A 21,940-nucleotide genomic window follows, 5' to 3' on the forward strand; every position below is an offset into this window, starting at 1 on the left:
TGCACCTATACCCCCAATGCTATCTGGGCCAAAGGATTGGATTTTCTCAGAAACATTGGAGCCATTAAAAAATGGTGGGTGAGACTTGATTCTCACCACGATGATTCCTGCCACGGTGCCCAGTGTGGACAATTTTCGCCTCGCACAGGATAAGAGTGCGAGTAGTGAGCTGGTGGGAGTGGTGAGGGCTAGAGGGCCGAACTGTTTTATTACAATAACTGGGACAAAGTCTCAGGAAACTGAGAAAGGCCTTCGAACCAGCCCACCTCAACCCTCACCATGCCTCAGTGCCACCTAGGATCTGCATCCGGGGTCAGCAGGTCTAACTCCAACCTGCATCTGCTCCCCCCCCCCCCCCCCCCCCCCCCCCCCCCCTCCCCACCCCCTCCAGGGTGGAAATCACACAATTTGGGGCCATTTAAACTGAGGCCTGTCTGCCAAGCAGGGAACTTCCCAACTCAAGCTACCCATCTCAGTTGCGAAAACTTAGCCCAAAGTGTCAGTTCCGCGACATTCTCGATATCAAATATTACAGGTCCAGAATCTGGCAGCTGCAGTTAGACAGGGGCTGGTTATGCTTCAAGGAAGGCTGCCTAACTAGTGGAGGGTAACAACCTGTCTAAGTGACTAAGGTGAAATTGGGGGCAATTTCAACCTTACCTTCCTGTCGTGAAACTGACTGGATTGGGGGCAGCCTCAGTCTACACCCCACTCCATTTTATTCTTCATTAAAGTCAATGAAACATTATATTGAATGGGATATAAATTGAGTGCCGTACCTGATCTCATGGGTTTCTCAACTGCCACTTCAATTAAAATTATCTTGGTATGAAACATAGTTTACAAACTATGAACTCTAACTGGTATCATTGTGTATGTGTGTTTTGTGCATGCCTGACATTTATAGTATCCACTATTCTTAGGGCTGAAATGAATACTTTACAGAAAGCCCGAAAGTGGAGTGAATTCTTAGAGTGGCGAAGCTTTCACTTAAGAAAGGTTTACACATTGGCTGTTGTGTCCTCAGTGAAACTCATTTCAAAGGATGGCGGCCATCACTTTGCTTGTGTCATTTTTACACACGTGCTAATGGCAGTGCTAAGTGAAGTTATAACTGTCGCGGTACAATGATCTTCATAAATAGTGACATTTTATTAATAAATTAATTCTAATGTGCAGCGGACAGTATTTTACGAAAGAGGACCTAATTTGGTACAATTGATTTAAAGCAACAAGTTTTGCTTCAGACATGAGGCTACAGAATATAGCAATGTGTCTCAAGATCGTGCAGAAGTTAAAGTTTGCCTTCTTTTGTGGATCTTCAGTAAGGCAGGGGATGGCATTTCTCGTGACAACCTGGTTGTGCTAGAAAAATCCTGCATCAGATTTAATGTTTTTGTTTGGGCTACTAAAGGTAATACAGATAGGTGACATGCTATGAAATTAGATTTGTCCCACAGGCTATAGTGCTGAAAATATGTAATTATAATTAATTTAGCAATATTTATTTCAATTACAACTGGAGTTGCCATTGTAAATGTGGATTCTTGAAGCTATTTCTAGAATATTTTCAGACGTGATCCCACTTCTGAATCATCACTAATAAGAAAGCTAAAAAGAACCATATCAAAGTAGATAAGTTTCGAACCCACCGATCAAATGGAGTGAATTTGACTAGAAGCAATTGTTGCTGATAACGTGACTACCTTCGAAAGGTGACACATATGATATTACATTTAATATAAAGTAATACACATTGAAATGAAACAACCCATAGAAAGTACATATGAGAAGATGGTCCTGGGATACAGTGCAAAAAAAACTCAGATCACAAGAGTAGCCCTTTAATTAATATATTTAAGAAACAAATAAAAACATACTCTAACCCCGTAGAACAAACATTATACCGAGCACCACTGAATTTTTTCAAAAACAAAATTGTTTGTACAAACTGCGTTTTAGGAGTTGAAATAAATATGCAAAATTAACAGGCAAACATTTCCAGTCACTTTTAGTCATTAGCTGTTGTCTCAAACACAAACACATGTGCGCACTTTGACTCATTCAACCACACACAGGCACAGAAACACATGAATGATCGTATGTGCATGTGGTACATCTGATACACACACCCATTCACACATAAAGGCAGTTTTTTTAAGCTAATTCATGTTGTAATAGTGTACAAGGACTTTGACATCTTACAGTTTAAAAAATCAATAAAAACATTTTTGTATAAGCAATTTGTTGAGACCTCTCTCTCCTTTGCTTCTCTGTTACTGTACAGTAGTCCCTGATATACAGATTGTATCTGTCATGAACTGTTGTCAGGATGAGTATTTTGTAAAACAGATGCACTGCATTTACATTTCCATTAGAGGGCAGTGTTTCATGTTAAACTTTCCTTTTGCATGATCCTTTTATAATTGATTGCTTTGTTGGTCGTACAAAATGCAATATAAAAGTAAAGAATATATATATATGTCTAGCAAAACACAGTAATAAGAAAATAAACGCATTAGAACACAAATGACTAGAACAAAAAACAAATTCTTTTTTTGAAACTCACATGAGACATAAATAATATTTTTTGCTATTTGTCATTTGAGCCCAAAGAGAAATGTCACTTATAAAAAAATCTGCTTTCTTTTCTTGTTCTAGAATCTACATAAGCAAAATAATTTTATAAACCTCTCCCAGAAAACCATTTCTTGAAATATCATAAAGTCTGCATAATTAAAACAACTAAAAAAACTTAAATTAAAAACAATAAATAATAACGCATTATAAAAATAACCTAATCACATTTTTTTTTACATCAAATTATATTTTAAAAAACCAAAATGGTGCAAAAGGAAAGTATCTGAAGTCAGTGCAGTGTTCTAGATGCTGTCATCCCTTCCAAATTACTTTTAAAGAGTCAGTGTCCCATCAAAGACCTACATGGGCTTGAGGTGAAAACTATTTAAAAAATCAGCACTACACAACATTCTCATTTACTTATCGCACATGGTGAACAGAGTTGAAGATATTTTAAACATACTAGTCCCCAAAGCAAGCAGTTGGATCCTAACACATGAATGCTTAATCTGTCTGTAATTCCTCCCTCCAGTATTGTTGCAGGGTTCTGGAACCCATTTAGTTTAAATGGGTTAACACCGCTGCTGAAATAGCAGGGAGAGTGTTTTACCTGAACCTGTTAAGTGTTCATATGCTATCGCTGCATAATTTCAACGCTGCTTTTTAAGTAATTAATATGACAATTATACTGCGGAAATTGGCTTTTAATTTGATTTGTGAGGGGCCTGTAACTCTGCAACATAGAGTATTAACAAACAGTAGTCTCAATGTAAATTATCTTGCTTTTGTTTATGATACCTTTGAGGTGTGCCCCTAAAGAAGGGACATTGTTTTGTGTTGTGATGCGGCTGCAGTAAATATATATTTTTTGCATTTCCTAAGACAGGCCACTAATACATGTGCGACAAACACTTGAAGCTGAAGTGTACTGTCTATGAATAAAAAATGCCATAAGCGTGGCATGGACAAGTTTCACACCTGGATACCCTTTACTGCTTGTTTTATGCTTTCCAGAAGGGCCTTGCTTTCAGGGGTGTAATTCCTCTCCAAACTGCTGTACATGTCAGTCAAAGTGTTCACATACAAATCAAAATTCTGTTCGCTGATTGGCTCCTAAGTGAAAAATTCACATTTAACATAATTAATAGGCAATTCACGTTTAAGGGCATTGTGCACATATTCAAAACTTGTCAAGATTTCTTTAAAAATAGAAGGTAATGCTTGAATGGACTTTGACGTGTGGCACATTTGGGCAATGATTTGATTTCTGTTTGCCCATAAGAGGATGCCTAATCTAACCTGAGGTTATGTTAAACAAGGTAACACATTACCACCCACTATTTCTGCAGCTCATAACCCAAATATAATGCATTTTTCTCCCAGAAATAGCCTGCCGCTGTGGCTTGATTTTTGTTCTTCTCCTGACTTCTGATGGATCATTGCAGTAAAAGGCACGAAGTTAATCCATATCGTGGGTGCCAACTATAGGGATTTTGTTTGAAATTCACTGATCACAGGTTTTATGAGTTGCAGACATCCTGGGGAAAAGAAAAGCCACTAACTACACCAAAAGAACTCATAACAGGGGCAGCACAGTAGCACAGTGGGTAACACAGGTGCTTCACAACTCCAGGGTCCCAGGTTTGGGTCACTGTCTGAGCGGAGTCTGCACGTCCTCCCTGTGTCTGCGTGGGTTTCCTCCGTGTGTTCCGGTTTCCTCCCACAGTCCAAATATGTGCAGGTTAGGTGGATTGGCCATGGCTAAATTGCCCTTAGTGTCCAAAAAAGGTTACGTGAGGTTACTGGGGGCAGCACGGTGGTGCAGTGGATTAGCAGGTTCGATCCCGGCTCTGGGTCACTGTCCGTGGAGTGTGGAGTTTGCACATTCTTCCCGTATTTGCGTGGGTTTCGCCCCCACAACCCAAAGATGTCCAGGCTCGGTGAATTGGCCACGCTAAATTTTCCCTTAATTGGGAAAAATGAATTGGGTACTCTAAATTCATTTTTAAAAAGTGGGGTTACTGGGTTAAGGGGATAAGGTGGAGGTGTGGGCCTCAATAGGGTGCTCTTTCCAGGACCAGTACAGACTCGATGGGTCGAATGGCCTCCTTCTGCACTGTAAATTGTATGATTCTATAACAAGAAACAAGGAGCACTTGTGGTCATTATCCCATCACGCTTCTCCCTGAGCTGATGTGCTGCTCAAGGCACTGCTGGACTTCCCTTGACAGCTCGCCAGCACCAGGATGCTGATCGAGCTGTGTCTCATATAGAACCACAGACTGCCAAACTAACCTCAGATGGCCATAGAGAAACACTCGGGTCTCTGAGAGCTCTTCAGATTTCTGATTTTGCTGAGTTGCTAGAATCTTTCCACGAATAAAATACATTTGTCTAAGGGCACGATTCTCCCAAAACTGTAGTGGGTTTTTCAGAGAGTTTCCCGCTGGATCTGCCAGCATGTTTCCCACGGTTATTCAATGGCACTTAGAGCACAATTCTCCAGAAAATATTCTAAGTGTGGTAGTGAGCGAGAATTGCCATGAGCTTCCTGACGCTTAGCCCAGCGAGGCCGGTAACGCAATTCAACGTTACTTTGCCCACTTATCGAGACCTCATGGGCTTCTCATCACAAATGATGGCTCACCAGCTGATTCGCTGGGACCGCACTCGCCAGCCCCCCCCCCCCCCCCCCGCTAACAAGGTCGAGCAGCACTTAAGTTGCACTTGCTCAGCCAACCCCAGCCAGCTCGCCACAATGGCGTCGAGGAAACCAGCCCCAAGATTAGGTACGTTGAGCTGGGGAGGCTCCAAGACGCAGTGGAGGCCAGGAGGGAAGTCCTGTTCCCTCGAGGGTCCTGGAGGGTGAGCCACAAGGCAGTCAGTGCTGCCTGGGATGAGGTGACGGCGGCTTTCAGCTCTGAGTGTGTGACCAGGAGGACTGGCCTCAACTGCTGGATAAAGGCCAACGTTCTACACCGGGCAGCACAGATGAGTGGCCCAACCCCCCGCTCCCCCTCAAAGGGAGCATCCACCCCCCCCGCAACTCCCCATGCAAGCCCAGCCCTTCCTCAACCTCTCTCCCCCTTCAACAACCCCCCCTCCCCCCATCACTCTCCCTCTCCAAATTGTGAACCATACTTGTGGCTAATGGCGCCCTCTCTGTGTCTTCTCAGAAAAAGCTCTGGCCATAACTGTTGGGAGAGGGCTCAGACTGGTGGAGGTGTGCTGCACATAAGAATCCTCACCCACTTCGAGGAGTGGGGTGGCCAAGGACAGATCGGTTAGCCACACGGAGGCTGGCGGACACCGCAGAGGTGAGCAACCACAGGGCTCTACCTAGAGGACCTGTCAAACCTGAGTTGTGATTGCCTTACTGACTGACCCATCCCTCCTACTGAGGCAGGAACCCCAGACGAGACAGCAGTGGGCGGTCTGCTGGATCCCAGGACCCAGCCTGATGCTGAGCTTGTGGTACATAGATACTCGGAACAGATGGAGACAATAGGGAGTGGCCGGGACGTTCAGAGGGAGATGTCAGCGTCACTCCAGCAGATCCATAGTGCTTGGAGGAGTCCAGAGTCTAGGGGCACAGGAGATGGCGCCGGAAATGAGTGGCACACTGCGAAGGTAACGACTGCAGTGGAGAACCTGGCGCACCATGAGTGAAGGTGTCCCAGGCATCGCGCGGTCAGTGACGGCCATGGCTGAGGGTCTCGCAGAATGACTGCTTCGCTGGGGGATGTCACCCAGTACCAGGCTGACCTTAATGAGGTTCTGTGGGACATGTCCCGCTCTCTGATGGGAATGACCGTGGCGCTGCGGAGCTTGTCCCAGTGGCAGGTGGGCATGGCTGAGGTGCTGCGGAGCATGGCCCAGTCACTGAGGAGCATCACGGGACAGCGCAGCGTGGCTGTGCATGTGCCACCGACAAGTGAGCCAGGACCCTCCGGCTCCAGAGACCCCAGAGGACGCACGCCAGTGGCATCCAAGGTCACCGGATGAGGTAGGCAGTTGGCAGCCTCCACCTCAGATGTGCATCCTGGGTAGTGTAGAGCTGGGAGGGCAAAGGATGTTGAGGATCATTGAGGACACCGGGGTAGGGGGATTGAGATTGTGGCCTTGAACAGACTCTGGGGAGCAAATTTGAATTTGAATTGAGAGCTACTCTTCCAAGTGTAAAGAACATGCTTACCAGCATGCTGTGAAGACTTCCCTTAGATTCTAGCTGTAACAAGATAATAAATCTGTCTTTACAAATACATTTAGAATATTGCGACGCCTCGTCCACTAAATGACGTCCCATTTAATATCACAACGCAAGCTCTTGTGGTGTAGCTGGGGCTTCAGGATGGCTCTTATATAATGAAAACCCACAAACTTGCTGTGTTATATTTCCCTTTTTATTCTATCTATGTGCTATTAGTATCAGTTAGGCCAATAAAACAATATAAAAATAGAACTGAAACGTCATCAGATTTAAATATGAACACAGTTTTGGTGGGATTTTCCATGCAACCCGCCACGTGTTGTATGGTGGCGGAGGCGGCTGCCATTGGTGGCAGTGGGATCTCCTGGTCCTGGTGCTCTCAATGGAATTTTCTATTGAATGCACCCCTCATTCTTCCCCACACGCCCCCCAACCAGTAAAATAATTCGGTTCATGGCCAGCGAGGACGTGAAACTTAGTTCCATGGATTTGAAGAAACTTTTGTGTAATTAAAAGACTTTATGACTCATCCTCTCCCTAGAGGTATGGCATCACGCTAGCGCGACGGATTACTTGTTTTCAATAGCAAAAACTGGTTGTGATGACCACGCCGGTGGGAGAGGGGGGGAGGTGCCTAAAGGCCTGAGGTTGAGGGACAAGGCTAGGCGTTTCCGCCTCGCTCCTGATGGTGGAGGAAATCGGCTATTGGTGGACCAACCGCTTGATATATACCCTCTCTGATACTCATTCACACAGGAAAATTATAGGTCATTTAGTTCCTTGAATTTACTGCATCATCCGTATACCATGTCTGATCTGCGTCTCAGCTCGACTTCAGCCACCTTTTCTCTGTAGCCCTTGTGAAATCTATCCATCTGAATCTTACAAAAAATTATATAGGGGATACAATACAGACAAAGGCCATCTGGGCCATTTAATCCAACTATTCCAAGTTTGCATGTATGCTCCAGTTGAGCCTCCTCCCACCCTTCCTTATCTAATTCATTTAGCATAACCCTCCATCCCTTCTCCCACATATACTTATCTAGCCTTTCCTTAAATATATTATGTGCCTCAGTGAGTTCCATATTCATACCATCTCTGAGTAAAGAGCTTTCTTCTGTAATCATTATTTGAATTCTTGGTGACCATTTTATGTTGATGGCCTTTGGCTTTCCCTTTTGCACAAGAGGAAACGTTCCCTCTTTGGTTACTCTGTCAACATCTTTCGTAATGTAGTTGATTTCTGTTAACTCATCCCTCAACATTCTCTTTTCAAGAGAAAATAAATCAGTTCATCCTTTCCTAAAATTATAATCTCACATTTCTGATGTCCTCCATGTAAATCTATTTTTCACTCTCTCCAGTGCCTCTATGTCCTGTCTATAGTACACAATCATAACTGTACACAGCATTTCAGGTGTGGTCCAACAAAGGTTCGATTATAGTCAGCATAACTTCTCTGCATTTCAATTCCATCCGTTCAGAAATATACCCCAGTACTTATTTTGCATTTGTTATGGCCACATTAATCTGCATCTCGATTTTGACTGCTTTATGTATTGTATTTCCAGATGCCTTTTATCCTTTACCTCAGTTAGAAACTTATTTCAAAGTATCTTGTGACCTCCTTATTTTTCTTGCTGAAATTTAGTCCTTACTGATCCATGTTGAGATTTGTCAATTAACTATTCCGCGTTTCTCCCAAAAAGTTAATTTGTGGCAGATTTAGAATTTTCTTTCACGCTGGGGAGCTGAACTCAGAGATCAGGCCGCAATTTTGAAAGGGTGCCCCAATCTCTAAGTGAGCTTGAGGGTAACCCACACCCCCCTCCTTCCCCATGGGCAATGTCACCCCACACAAATGGACACTACCCCACACCCCCCAAGTGAGGACACCCCACTATGGGGTCCCTGGGAATCCTCCCTCTTCAGGCCCCCCCCCCCCCCAAGTCCCCTTACAGAACCCTCTCCCTTCTAAGACCACCACCCATCACCCCCCCTAACCTCTCGGAGGCCCCTACGTACCTGCCCTGCATTCCCCCACCGTTCAAAACCCCTTCCACCCTGATTTCATGGGCATGCCCCCCTTACCCTTGGCAGTGCCACTCTGGTACTCAGATCCCCCTTTCTACATCTGCCACCCAAAATAGCTACTCTTCACCCACACTCTCTATTATCTGTCTTGTAGCCAGCTAGCTATTCATTCTGGTACATGTCTAATCATGCCGCATTCTCTGACTTTGGGCATGGTTCAGTCACTGTGATACACCCAGCGTGGAACCAGACCCAGTGGGTGAATACCTGGAGAGCCCCAAACCGGGCTTCCTGTTGGGCCCTGGGCCGATCACATGTCACCCAACTCGCCACGCCTGGCACGATCAGGATTCACGCCATCACTGGGGGTAAACTAATAATATTTAAATGAGCCATTAGGTCACTTAAATATCTCAAAGCCATGTTCAACTGGTAGCATAGTGGTTAGCACTGTTGCTTCACGGTGCCAGGAACTTGGGTTCAATTCCTGGCTTGGGTCACTTTCTGTACGGATTCTGCACATTCTTCCCGTATCTGCGTGGGTTTCCTCCAGATGCTCCGGTTCCATCCCACAAAAGAAAGACATGCTTGTTAGGTGAATTGGACATTTTGAATTCTCCCTCACTGTACCTGAACAGGCGCTGGAGTGTGGCGACTAGGGGGATTCTCACAGTAACTTCATTGCAGTGTTATTGTAAGCCTACCTGTGACACTGATAATGATTATTAACTGGTGCCCAGGAGTCAACAGCTATGTCTGCAAAGCCTCATCCAGGCACTGGCTTCCACAAGCAGGCACCAGGTGTGATGACCGCATGGAGGGGTCTTGGAGGCCATGGCAGGGTAGTACTCCAGCACTCCTTTGGCACTCAGGCAGTGCCACTCAGGACCTATGGCAGTGCCACACAGGGTGTGCCAACCTGGCAATGCCAAGGTACCCAGATGCCAGATCCCCTTGGAGACCTCCACAAGTGCCATTCCGTGTGGTCCCCATTTGTGGGGACTAGTACCAAACAGCATTCACCCAAGGTCTCCGATGTAAAGGGCTTGAATCCCAAAGCTTCAGGTACCTCGGGAATCTGCACATTAGAGTAAGGCTTACTGCCGTTGCGAGCTGGGTGAATCCTGGGAGCGGGGTCTTCCGGCTTTCACCAGCCATGCTGCATGTAGCAAGCTGCTTTTCTGGTACAGCGTGGCTAGAAGATCACGCCCTAAGTGTCATTTAATACCGGTGGGGAACTCGCCAAAACTCTCTGAAAAACCTGCCACAAATTAACTTAGAAATTGTTGGGCAAGGCGTCCATTCCTTTGCTTATCTGTAAAGCGATGCTGATTGGTCCACAGGTCCCAGGAAATGTTCCATTTCTCTTCATAAATGTAGCTATTGTAAGGGCCTTTCCTGTTGATTACCTTTTTCCCCCTTTCTTTATTTCTATTGTTGGCATTTTTACCCTTGGATTCTTACTGGACTTATATCTTCAAGTCAAGGAGGGGAAGTAAGGAATTCAGAAGTTACAAAGAAGAACACTGTGTTAGCTTTGAACAGCAGGACTCAGACTTTCTGGCACCTGAGAGATTGGTGGGACACGGTTTGATTTGTTGGCTAGTGGCCAATTATGTGACCAAAATGCTGTATTCTACCGATAACAAGCGGTGATTTGATCCTGCCTATGTGGGAATGTTTTTTTCAGAGAACCAAGGAAGTACAGTTTGAGTCCTGGATGCTCAGAAGAAAGGACTTGCTCTCTTGTCTCTCACTTTTTCTCCGGAAAAGCTGTATAGCTGTAGAGGCCTGAATTAATCTAACATGAAAATCATTCCAGATTAAAATTAGAAATTTTGAACTGACAGCCTAAATAGAAGGAAGATGTCCTGGAAGACCACTATCTGAAACAAAGATGCTTATCTTTTTACTTTCATTATTATTTCTACACCCCTCTTTTCCTCTCTGTGTTTGTTTGTCTGTCTTGTGTGTGTGTATCTGGGGTGGTGGTGAGTTAAAAGGGGGTTGGAACTAGATAATACTGAACTCGTTATATTTTCTGCAGATTTAATCATAGTTATTGTTATTAATAAAATTAATTATGTTTACATTTACAAACCTGGTGACTGTAGTTATTGGGTAACCAAGGGACAAAGACTTTGGATGTTTTTCCAAGAATTATTTATTAATTTCAATTGTGTTGTGACTCTGGGTCAAATGGGCCTGGAATTGACTGCACATTAGCTCACGGGGTTGTATCCCTATCCCAAAGTCCCTCCGGCTTTATACCTTTTTGTGAAAGAATATTGAATGCATATAATAGTGCCACTGCTACCCCTTCTCTAACTTCTTTTAGAATGCACTTGATAGTAATAAAAATTGGCTAGGATGTATAATGGGCAGTCACTGCACTACTCACTGCCTAAAGTTAGCCTCATGTTTCATATCACCTTAAATTAACAACAATGTTTTATAAAATAATCAATACGGAGCACACATTTATTTCTCAACAACTAATTGTAAAACACAGAGATTGCATGCATCAATTTAATAAAATATTAAGATATCAATCACTATTGAACTGATTTGTATTATTCCTTTTATGGTTATTATTAGTTATTTTAATTTTATCACTCCAAATTGAGGTAGTCTTGAATTTGAAATTACCAGTTAGTTGGACTGTTGAGTTAGACAATAAAACATGATGCAACCATTCTTCAGTTGATAGTGCTCTGACTATTTTGCATACAAGAGGTGAGTTACCCCATTACAGGGTGGTCAGGAGTTACTCGCTGCAGGATTCTGAGCCTCTGCCATGCACTTCTAGCCATAGGGTGGAATTCTTCAGGCTCCCAGGTGTGTGCTTTTTGGCAACGCGGGGTTCACTGGCAGCAGGATTCTATGCTTCCTCCGTTGTCAATGGGATCTCCTATTGAAACCACCCCACGTCGCTGGGAAACCCACGGATGGGTAGAGCTGCTGGCAGGACAGAGAATCCTGCCACCAGCAAAAGGCCAGAGAATTCCAGCCACTTTATTTATATAGTTAGTGCAGTTCAGTTTCTGGTCGATGGTAACCTCAAGGATGTTGCTAGTGGGAGGTTCAGTGATGGCAATGCCATTGAATGTCAAAGGATAATGGTTAGATTCTCATTTGTTGGAGATAGTCATTGTCTGGCATTTGTGTGGCGCGAATGTAACTTGCCACTTGTCAGCCCAAGTCCAGGTCTTGCTGCACTTGGACATGGACTGCTTAATTATCTGAGGAGTTGTAAATGGTGTTGAATGTTGTCCAATCATCAATGAACATCCACACTTCTGACCTTTTGATGGAAGGCAAAGTCACTGATGAAGCAGCTGAAGATAATTGCGTCTAGGACACTGCATTGAGGAAATGCCCATAGAAAACAGGAGCTGCCTCCAGTCAAGCTTGATTTTCATGAGCTAGGAGTAGGGAAAACAGTGTATACAGATTAGACCGTGTAGGGGGTCTAAACCTTCAGGAGTCCTTCGTAGAGATGGGATACCCTTTTGGAGAGGTAAGGTGTCCTTTTGGAGAGCTAAGGTGTCCTTTGGGATAATTAAAAGATGGACATGAATGTGTATAAAAAGTGCGTAGACCCATTCTAACTGTCAAGAGAGCTGTCCAGAGGAAATGACAAGAGTCAAAATTGTCAAAAGAAGCCATCAAGAGGAACTGTCAAACTTTCTAGAGAAACTGTCAAAACTGTCAAATAGAACTGTCAAAACTGCCAAAAGTTGAAAAAACAATTGTTAAATGCAACTGACAAAAACTGGTGCCTGGCTGTCAAGGCATTTAACATATTTGCCCTTTCAATCTTTGAAGAAAATGACCTGGTTAAAAAATAAAATCATTGCTTGCTCTTTACTATGTCTGTTGACACATGCCTGAGGGCTACCATAACTGGATTAATGCTGCATGACTGATTTCACAACCTTTCATAATCAAAGTAGGGTACCTTCCATTTCATTATTTGTTTTGACAGGTCCAAGTGCTTATAGACTCTCTGAAGTAGGACTATGAATGTTTATTTTCATAGGAGATTATGCACATGAATGAAATGTTTGTTCTTATAAGGGTTTATGTCATTGAAGGAATTTAAATATAGGGAATGGGTTTTTATGAATAAGAGTGTTTTTTAACATAGTGAAATCTGCAATAAACACCATACTTTATTTTATTTCACCTCTTCATGTATACTGAGGTCTACTAATTGGTGGATACCAGGTGAGATGGCATGATAGGTGTAAAGGAAAAGTATGGTGGGTGGGGGGGTTTGAGTTGTCATGAGTTGAGGCATTGCCACCTTAAGAAGGATATTATGGCCTTGGTGGGAGTGCAACATAGATTGATAAAAATTATACATGAAATACAAGGGTTAAGTTATGAGGAGACATTATACAAATTAGGCCTATTTTCAGAATTTAGAAGGTTAAGCGGTTATCTGATCAAAGTGTTTAAGATATTAACATGGGAAGACAGGATAGATAAAGATAAACTATTTCCACTGGTTAGAAATTCTAAAGCAAGGGAGCATAGTCTAAATATTAGTGCTAGATCATTCAGGAGAGATGTTAGGAAGCACTTCTTCACTCAAAGGATGCTAGAGGTTTGGAACACTCCCACACAAACAGCAGTTGAAGCTCGAACAGTTACTAATTTGAAATCTAAGATAGATAGAACTTTTGTTAAGCAAAGATATTAAGGAATATGGGCCAAAGGCAGGTATATGGAGCTAAGCCACAGATCAGCCATGATCTCAGTAAATGGCAGGACAGGCTTAAGGTGCTGAATAGCCTATTTCTGTTCCTATGTTCCTGTAAAAGGCCCATGGCAATGTTGAGGGGCATAGGTTGACATGGAGCATATGAGGATTTATAGGATGTGTAAAGGGTATAGGTTGGCAGGCAGGGTACGATGGGCCGGCGGGGTGGCGGGCGGGGGGGGGGGGGGCTGCTGTACTGGATATGATGTGACACAGGTTGGCATGGATGGGGCGTGGGAAGTGTGTGAAGGATAAGAGAATGTGAAGGGTGAGGGTTGGAGGAATGTTTGTTTCTTAAAACTTTGACAAATTGTGGTGCCTCTCCACCCTCGAGAATCTGCACTCATTCTGTGATTGCTCGGCCAGGCCCCCAGAAAACCCCAGCACCACAGAACAAAAATTCCAACTTCAAGGGCAATTTTTCCGAGGTTGGGTATGCGTAGCTGGGAAATATCCTCTGTGATCCCAACCTGGGACTGAAAAATGCAGGTCACAATATCTAATTCTTGTTTAATTCTATTCTATTAGCTGCACACAATAATTAACATATCTGTTGCAGAAGTATATATAGAAACAAGCTATTATTTATTTATTTTAGTTTACTTTCATATAATTTTTTTTACTTTACAGGGATAATTGTGTAACAGATATATACTTTAAGAAGTCTGAAATCTGTCACGATGGGAAAATATTAGGAAAATTGGATTATAAATGTAGTAGGCAATTTAAGAGTTAAAAGCCTGAGGTTAGAATGTGCTTGTTTAAAAATAATTCTGTTCTGCAGGACCTGGGTGGGTTTAGCAGCCAGGTGAAATTGACTAATGAATGTGGTTTTCAGTCTGGGTTAATGCATAGTGGTTTGCCTGGGGAAGACCCAGGGGAGTTAATGTGCTTTGCAGCCTGCAGAGGTAAGTTGTTTTTCAGCTGGGAGAAATGAGGTCATTACTGGATGGAGCCAAGGAAGGCAGAGAGGGACATTTTTTTTTTAAAGCATTTGAGAGGGTGGAGAAACTTTGGAGAGAGGAATTGTTTCTGATCTGCCTGATGCTGAGTCCACAATTGTCCCACAGTAAGATAGATTGAGATCTTTTTGGGCAGGATTCTCCGACCCGCGCCAGGCCGGAGAATCACCGGGGGGGCAGTGTGAATCCCATCCCCGCCAGCTGCCGAATTCTCCGGCACTGGAGTTTTAGCGGGAGCGGGAATCGCACCGCGCTGGTTGGCGGCCGCTACCAGCGATTCTCCGGCCCGCGATGGGCCGAGCAGCCACCCGTTATAGGCTGGTCCTGCTGGCGTAAATGAGACCTAGTACTTACCAGCGGGACCTGGCTCTGCGGTTGGTATGGCGACAACCCCGCCGGGGCCGGCCTAGCTCCTGAAGGTGCCGCGGCCGCCTGCCCCGCCGGGTACGGGAGAATCCCGCCCATTGTTTCTCCTCTTGTTGTTTAATGTGAAATTGAGTTCTAGTGTTTTAGGTATAAATTGTAAGCTGTTCGATTTGGGTGTGAAGTTAAAAAGTTTAATATTGTAGTTATAATAAAATTTTGTTTTAAAAATAACCAAGCCCTACTTCTTCACGCAATCATTCCTGGTGCGAATCATTCTTTCCACACAGTCTTTTAAATAAACTAACATATTAGAGTTTCGGTTCAGTATCCTAGCCACTGTTAGTGTCTGGCCTGGGATCATAATTAAATTGGGGGCTCATCCAGGATCAGGATTTGGATAGGGATCTCAATACAATTCTTTGTTTGGCTTGGATTATTGAACTGAAAGACAGTGGCGGGATTCAGTGGGCGTGAGCCACTCTGGCGTCGGGCCGCCCCAAAGGTGCGGAATGCCCCGAACCTTCAGGGGCTAGGCCGACGCCGGAGTGGTATACACCCCACCAGCCGACGTGGAAGGCCTTTGGCGCCGCGCCAGCCAGAGCCGAAGTGACTCCACTGGCTGGCACGGGTCCGCGCATGCGCGGGAGGGTCAGCGGCTGCTGACATCATTCCCGCGCATGCGCGGGGGGGGGGGTTCACCTTCGCATCGTCCATCACGTAGGCTTACATGGCCGGCGCATAGGAAAAGAGTGCCCCCACGGCACTGGCCCGCCCACAGATCAATGGGCCCCGATCGGGGGCCACGCCACATCGCCCGTGGGGCGTGGGGCCATATCGCCCCACGCCCTCCCGAGCACCCCGGAGGCCGCCCGCACAGCCAGGTCCCGCCGGTAAGAGACCTAGTCCAATTTACGCCGGCGGGACCTGCATAGAACGGGTGGGACTTTGGCCCATCGCGGGTTGGAGAATCGGCGGGGGGGGGGGGGGGGGGGGGGGGGGGCGCTGTGAGTGGCCGCCGACCGGCGGGGCGCGATTCCTGCCCTCGCGAATCTCCGGTGACGGAGAATTTAGCAGCCGGCGGGGGCGGGATTCACGCCGCCCCCTGGCGATTCTCCAACCCGGTGGGAGGTCGGAGTATCCTGCCCGATTACTCAGGATGGTTTACAAAACGAGACTAAAACAATAGTTTTAGGCCTGCCAGAGAAGCTGCAGTCAACCTTATCAAAAGTGATGAGGATGGTAGAGATAATACAAGCGATAGCTCAATATTTAAATTTGCCAGAGACATATCCTGAATCATTAGAATTAGCTAGAATTCAGTTGCAAATAGAAATGAAGAAATTGGAAATAGAAGCAAAAGAGAAGGAGAGATTGGCAATGGCAGAAGAAAAGGAAAAGGAGAGACTGGCAATGGCAGAAGTAAAGGAAAAAGAGAGGGCAGAAAAGGAGAAAGAGAGGGCTATTCAAAATGAAATGGAACGGAGGAAGATTAAGGTAGGAATGGAAAGATAAGCAAAGTAAGAAAGGAATAAGGAAAAAGAGAGAGAATTTGAATTTCAGAAACTGGCACTGGAAAGAGGCATCAACTTAAAAGGTTGGAGTTAACGGCAGTAAAAATGGCCGAAAGTTTTGTATTGGTTCATAAAGCAAAGTTTGGTTTTCGACAGCAATTTCAATTGGTGAAGGATAGAAACTGTAGAAATGAGAAATTCACAGGTGGGCAATGCAAAGGAGGTTCAGTTGGGGATGTTAAGTTGAGTGTGTCTCAGAGTAAAAAGGAAACCTATGATAGCAGTAGAGAGGTAAGAAAACTTTAGTGCTTTTATTGTAATAAAATTGGACATGTGAAATCGCAATATTGGTGCTTTGAGAAAAGTAGTGGGAAGACTGACACGCAATACATGATAACCCAGTATGGTTTAGTAAAGTGGGAAGGAAAGCCATTTTCTCAGTGGAAGAGGTGCAACTGAAGCTACAGCCTGTTCAGAGGTTGGTGGATAAGCAGGTGCCGGACATTTTTGAGGATTTTATTTGCTTACTCATCTGTACAAGATAGAGTAGGTAAGGAGATTAAGATCATAAGGAATACAGAAGCAAGTCAATCTTTAATGGTGAGAGATCAGGACATATGTAGTTTGGGAGGAGTATTGCCAGAAAAGGTGATAATATGTTAAATTATTGGTGAGAGCAAGTGTTCCACTGTGGAAAAGTGGTGAAGTGATAGTAGGAGTAATAGAAAAATTACCTTTTTCAGAGATACAATTTATCCTAGGTAATGATATAGCTGGATGACAAGTGGGAGTGCAGCCTCCTATGGTTGAAATACCAGTGGAAAGTCAAACAGTTGAAGTGTTGCAAGAAGTATATCCGGGAGCGTTTCCTGATTGTGTGGTAACAGATCACAAAGCAACAGGTTGCGACAGAACAAAGAGAAATTGAGGAGTGTCGACAGGGAGAGTGAGGTTCAGCTATCTGAAACCATGTTTGATCACATGGTTAGTAAAGAACAAGAACAGCTGTTGGGTGAAGCGGATATCTTTAGTTCAAGCAATTTGGTTGAATTACAACAGAAAGATTCAGAAATTAAAGCAGCTATATCAGAAATAGTGGGCAGCACAGTGGCGCAGTGGGTTAGCACTGCGGCCTCACGGTGCCAAGTCCCAGTTTCGATCCCGGCTCTGGGTCACTGTCTGTGTGGAGATTGCACATTCTCCCCGTGTTTGTGTGGGTTTCGCCCTCACAACCCAAAAATGTGCAAGCTAGATGGATTGGCCACGCTAAATTGCCCCTTAATTGGAAAAAATAAATTGGGTACTCTAAATTATAAACAAAAAAAAAAGAAATCATATTCGGAAATGGAAAATGTGTGTATACCAGAGTGTTATTACAATTAGAAATAATGTATTAATGAGAAAAAGGAGACCGTTACATATCAAGCAGCTGAAAAATGGGCAGAAGTTCATCAAGTTGTATTACCGGTGGCTTATAGAAAGGTGGTTTTGCAGGGAGCGCATGAGGCTCCTTCAGGGGGTCATTTAGGCATAAGGAAAACTCAAGCAAAAATACAAAAATATTTTTATTGGCCTGGACTGCATAAGGCTGTAGATGAATTTTGCCGTACATGTCACCCATGTCAGGTAATAGGGAAACCTCTGTCATGAATCAAACCAGCATTTTTAATGCCCATTCCAGCATTTGAGGAATCTTTTACAAAAGTCCTAATTGATTGCGTGGGACCACTGCCTAGAATCAAAAGTGGAAATCCGTATCTACTGACCATAAAGGATATCTCTTCTGGATTTCTGGAGGCAAATCCATTAAGAAACATTACATCGAAGAGAGTTGTAGAGGAGTTAACTCAATCTTTTACCAGCTATGGACTACCAAAAGAAATTCAATCGGATCAGGGATCCAATTTTATGTCAAAGTTATTCAAGGGAGTTATGGATAGCTTAAGAATAAAGCAACTGAACTCAACCGGCATATCACCCGGAATCATAAGGGGCATTAGAAAGATGGCAACAAACTCTAAAGACCATGTTGAGGGCTAATTGTCAGGATTATCCAGAGGATTGGGGTAAAGGAATTCCATTTATACTATTTGCAATTAGAGGTGCACCTAATTAATTGATGCTCCATCAATGACTCCAGAAGCAAGATTGGATGACAATTGAAGGCTTTATTGGACTAGATGTTTCCCCCAGCAGCGCAGGTACAGAATGCAGCTGCTAGGGAGACACAGGCTCTTATACTCCGCCTTACTGGGCGGAACCAGCAGGCCGGCTTCACCAATGATATTGCTGTCTCAGGTACCTCCCACACTAGTGGTCTTACAGCATCAACCTGGGTACCGTAATACCCCTAATACCGACTACCACATTCACCCCCTGTTAGAAAAGAGTCCGGCGGGCGTGGTGGTCTTGCGTTATACAGTGGTAGAGGTTGAGGTTATGGTGGTACCCGATACATTAGTGCAGTGTTTTGCCTCGTTACATGTCGCAACTATTTACAGTATTTATTGACATTCAAAATGAAGCAATTAGTCGATCGGGGATCCTGGTCGTCCTCTGCAGTCGTCGCAGTTTCGGCGGTGATGCTGGCACCTGCTTGGGCATCCGTGGCTCCCGGAACATGGCTTCGGCTTCTTTGGCAGCTTCATCACCCCTGGATGGGACCGGTGGGAGGACCGATCCACCTGGGAAGGGGGCGGCTGTGGGGTGCACCGGTGGGAGGGAGGGTGGAGGTGGTGGTGGGGGTGTGGGTGGGGTTCCAGCGGGCGCCAGGTCCCGAAGGGAGACCGTATCCTGTCGGCCGTCGGGGTACGCCACGTAGGCGTATTGAGGGTTAGCGTGAAGGAGGGGGTACGTGTCGAGCTGCGTAAACCTGTTGATGGTCTGACTATAATCGATGACCATCATATGCTTCTCCCTGGTCTTTACAATCACTACTTGAGCTCTCCAGGGACTGTTGCTAGCCTCGAAAATACCTTCCTTCAGTAACCACTGGACTTCCGACCTAATGAAGGTCGGGTCCTGGGCACTGTACCGTCTGCTCCTGGTGGCAACGGGTTTGCAATCGGGGGCAAGGTTTGCAAACAGGGAAGGCGGGTCGACCTTGAGGGTCGTGAGGCCGCAGACAGTGAGGGGGTTATGGGGCCGCCGAATTTAAAAGTTAATCCTTAGAGGTTACATTGGAAATTTAACCCGAGGAGCGTGGCAGCGCAGAGGTGAGGGAGGACGTAGAGGTGGAAATTTTTTAATTTCCTTCCTTGGGCTGTGAGGTTCGCTACGCAGAACACTTTGATCTCTACAGAGTGAGACCTGGAGGCCAGGGAGATTTGTTGATTAACTGGGTGGATTGGAAGAGAACAGCGCATTACTGTGTTGGGGTGTATGAAGCTCTCTGTGCTCCCGGAGTCGATCAGACAGGATGATTTGTGCCCATTGATGAGCACGATCGTCGTCGCGGTCGAGAGCGTTCGGGGTCGAGACTGGTCCAGGGTCACCGAGGCAAGTCGTGGCAAAAGCTGGAGGTTTTCTTCGGGCGATGTGTGGTCATCCGAATCGGGGTCCTGAGACTCCAGCCAAGGTGGCGGCGCCCACTGGTCGCACATGGCCGGGGGTGTGCAAGATGGCGGTGCCCATCCGTCGCATGTGGTCCCTGGGGAACAAGATGGCGGCGCCCGGGGCCCGCATGTGGCTCGGGAAAAAGATGGCAGCGCCCGCTGGCCGCACGTGGCTCATGGAGAGGGTTGGGGTGGCGGTCCCGGTTCGCCCTCGGAGACCGTGGCGACCGCCCGGGCCTGGCATACTGCCACAAAATGGCCCTTTTTGCCGTACCCTTTGCAGGTGGAGGAGCGAGCCGGGCCGCGCTGCCAGGGATGCTTGGCTTGCCCACAAAAATAGCAGCGGGGCCCCCCGAGGTTGCCTGGTATTCGCGCAGCACAAGCTTGTGTGGGGATGGGGGATGCATCGGAGACAGCCGCGGGGGGAGGGGGGGGGGGGGGGAGGGGGGGGGGTCCACGCTGCCCAAGGGGCTGCCGCGTGGTCGCGGCGACGTACACATGGGCGTTTCAGGAAGCCACATCCAGGGAGCTAGCAAGGGCCCGTGCCTCCTTGAAGCCTTGTGTCTCTTTTTCTAGCAGCCGCTGGCGGATTTGGGAGGACAGCATACCTGCAATGAATGCATCCCGGATCAACTGTTCAGTGTGGTCACTGGCTGAAACTTGCGGGCAGTCACAGTTCCTACCTAACACTAGGAGCGCACGGTAGAATTCTTCCAGCGATTCCCCGGGGATTTGTCGCCTCGTCGTTAGCAGATGTCGGGCGTAGACCTGGTTTACTGGGCGAATATAGTGTCCTTTCAACAGGGCCATCACGGCCTCGAAATCATCAGCATCCTCGATGAGGGTGTAGATCTCTGGGCTCACCCTCAAGTGGAGAACTTGCATCTTCTGGTCCTCTGTGGGTGTAGTTGTGGCCGTCCTGAGGTACCCGGTGAAGCACGCCAGCCAATGTTTGAAGGTCGCTGCTGAGTTTGCCGCGTGGGGACTGAGTTGCAGACACTCCGGCTTGATTCGGAGCTCCATTCTTTAAAACCTAGTCCAATAAATTGATGCTCAATCAATGAATCCAGAAGTGAGATTGGATGACAATTGAAGGCTTTATTGGACTAGATGTTTCCCCAGCAGCGCAGGTACAGAATGCTGCTTCTGGGGAGACACAGGCTCTTATACTCCGCCTTACTGGGCGGAACCAGCAGGCAGGCTTCACCAATGATATTGCTGTCTCAGGTACCTCCCACACCAGTGGTCTTACAGCATCAACCTGGGTACCGTAATATCCCTAATACCGACCACCACATTAATCAACTAAACTCAGTCCATTTGAATTGATTTTTGGTCATAGGTGAGAGGACCACTTGAACTAATCAAAGAGGAATTGGTGAGTCAGCGGTCGGAGACTACATTGTTGGTCTATGTGTCAAACTTTAGGGAGAGATTAACTAGAGCTAGTGAGTTGGAAACATTTAAAAGCGTCACAACAACTATTGAAAAAAGAAGCAATAAGAAAGTAAAAATTCATAATTCTGTTAGTGGGGGGAAAGTATTGTTACCAATGGTAGGTAAACCATGAAAAACAAGATTTAGTGGACCATATCAAATTGAAAGGAAATTGAGTGAAATTAATTATTTGATAAGAACGTCCGACAGAAGAAAAACTCACAGTGTGTGTCATGTTAATATGCTCAAAAGGTATTTTGATAGAGAAGGAAAGAAGGAGGAAGCGTTTGTCATTGTTGCTCACGGAGAAGAGATAAATCCAGATGATTCTGAATTTGACATTCCTCAAAATCAAAATGATCCAAAAGTTATTGCAGTCACATAGAGCTGTATGTGGGAATACATTGCGAAGTACGAAAGTAATTATGCATGATGTAGATGTAGGAGATGCTATTCCCATTAAACACCATCCATACAGGCTCAATCCACTAAAGTTAGTACAGGTACAAAAGGAG

The 21,940-nt window shown here is 45.6% G+C and overlaps 1 protein-coding gene across 1 annotated transcript in view; it reads right to left on the bottom strand.

The window, feature by feature from the left end:
• Positions 1 to 417: 417 nt before the first annotated feature.
• st18 (ST18 C2H2C-type zinc finger transcription factor) overlaps positions 418 to 21,940 on the bottom strand; it is a 458,310-nt gene continuing 436,787 nt past the window's right edge. Inside the window, exon 25 of the mRNA XM_038809340.1 lies at positions 418 to 3,693. Within this exon, the coding sequence (XP_038665268.1) occupies positions 3,553 to 3,693 (141 nt within the window). The 3' untranslated portion in view covers positions 418 to 3,552. The remainder of the gene's footprint in view (positions 3,694 to 21,940) is intronic.

Source organism: Scyliorhinus canicula, chromosome 10 (genome assembly GCF_902713615.1).
Source record: "Scyliorhinus canicula chromosome 10, sScyCan1.1, whole genome shotgun sequence".
NCBI lineage: Eukaryota > Metazoa > Chordata > Chondrichthyes > Carcharhiniformes > Scyliorhinidae > Scyliorhinus > Scyliorhinus canicula.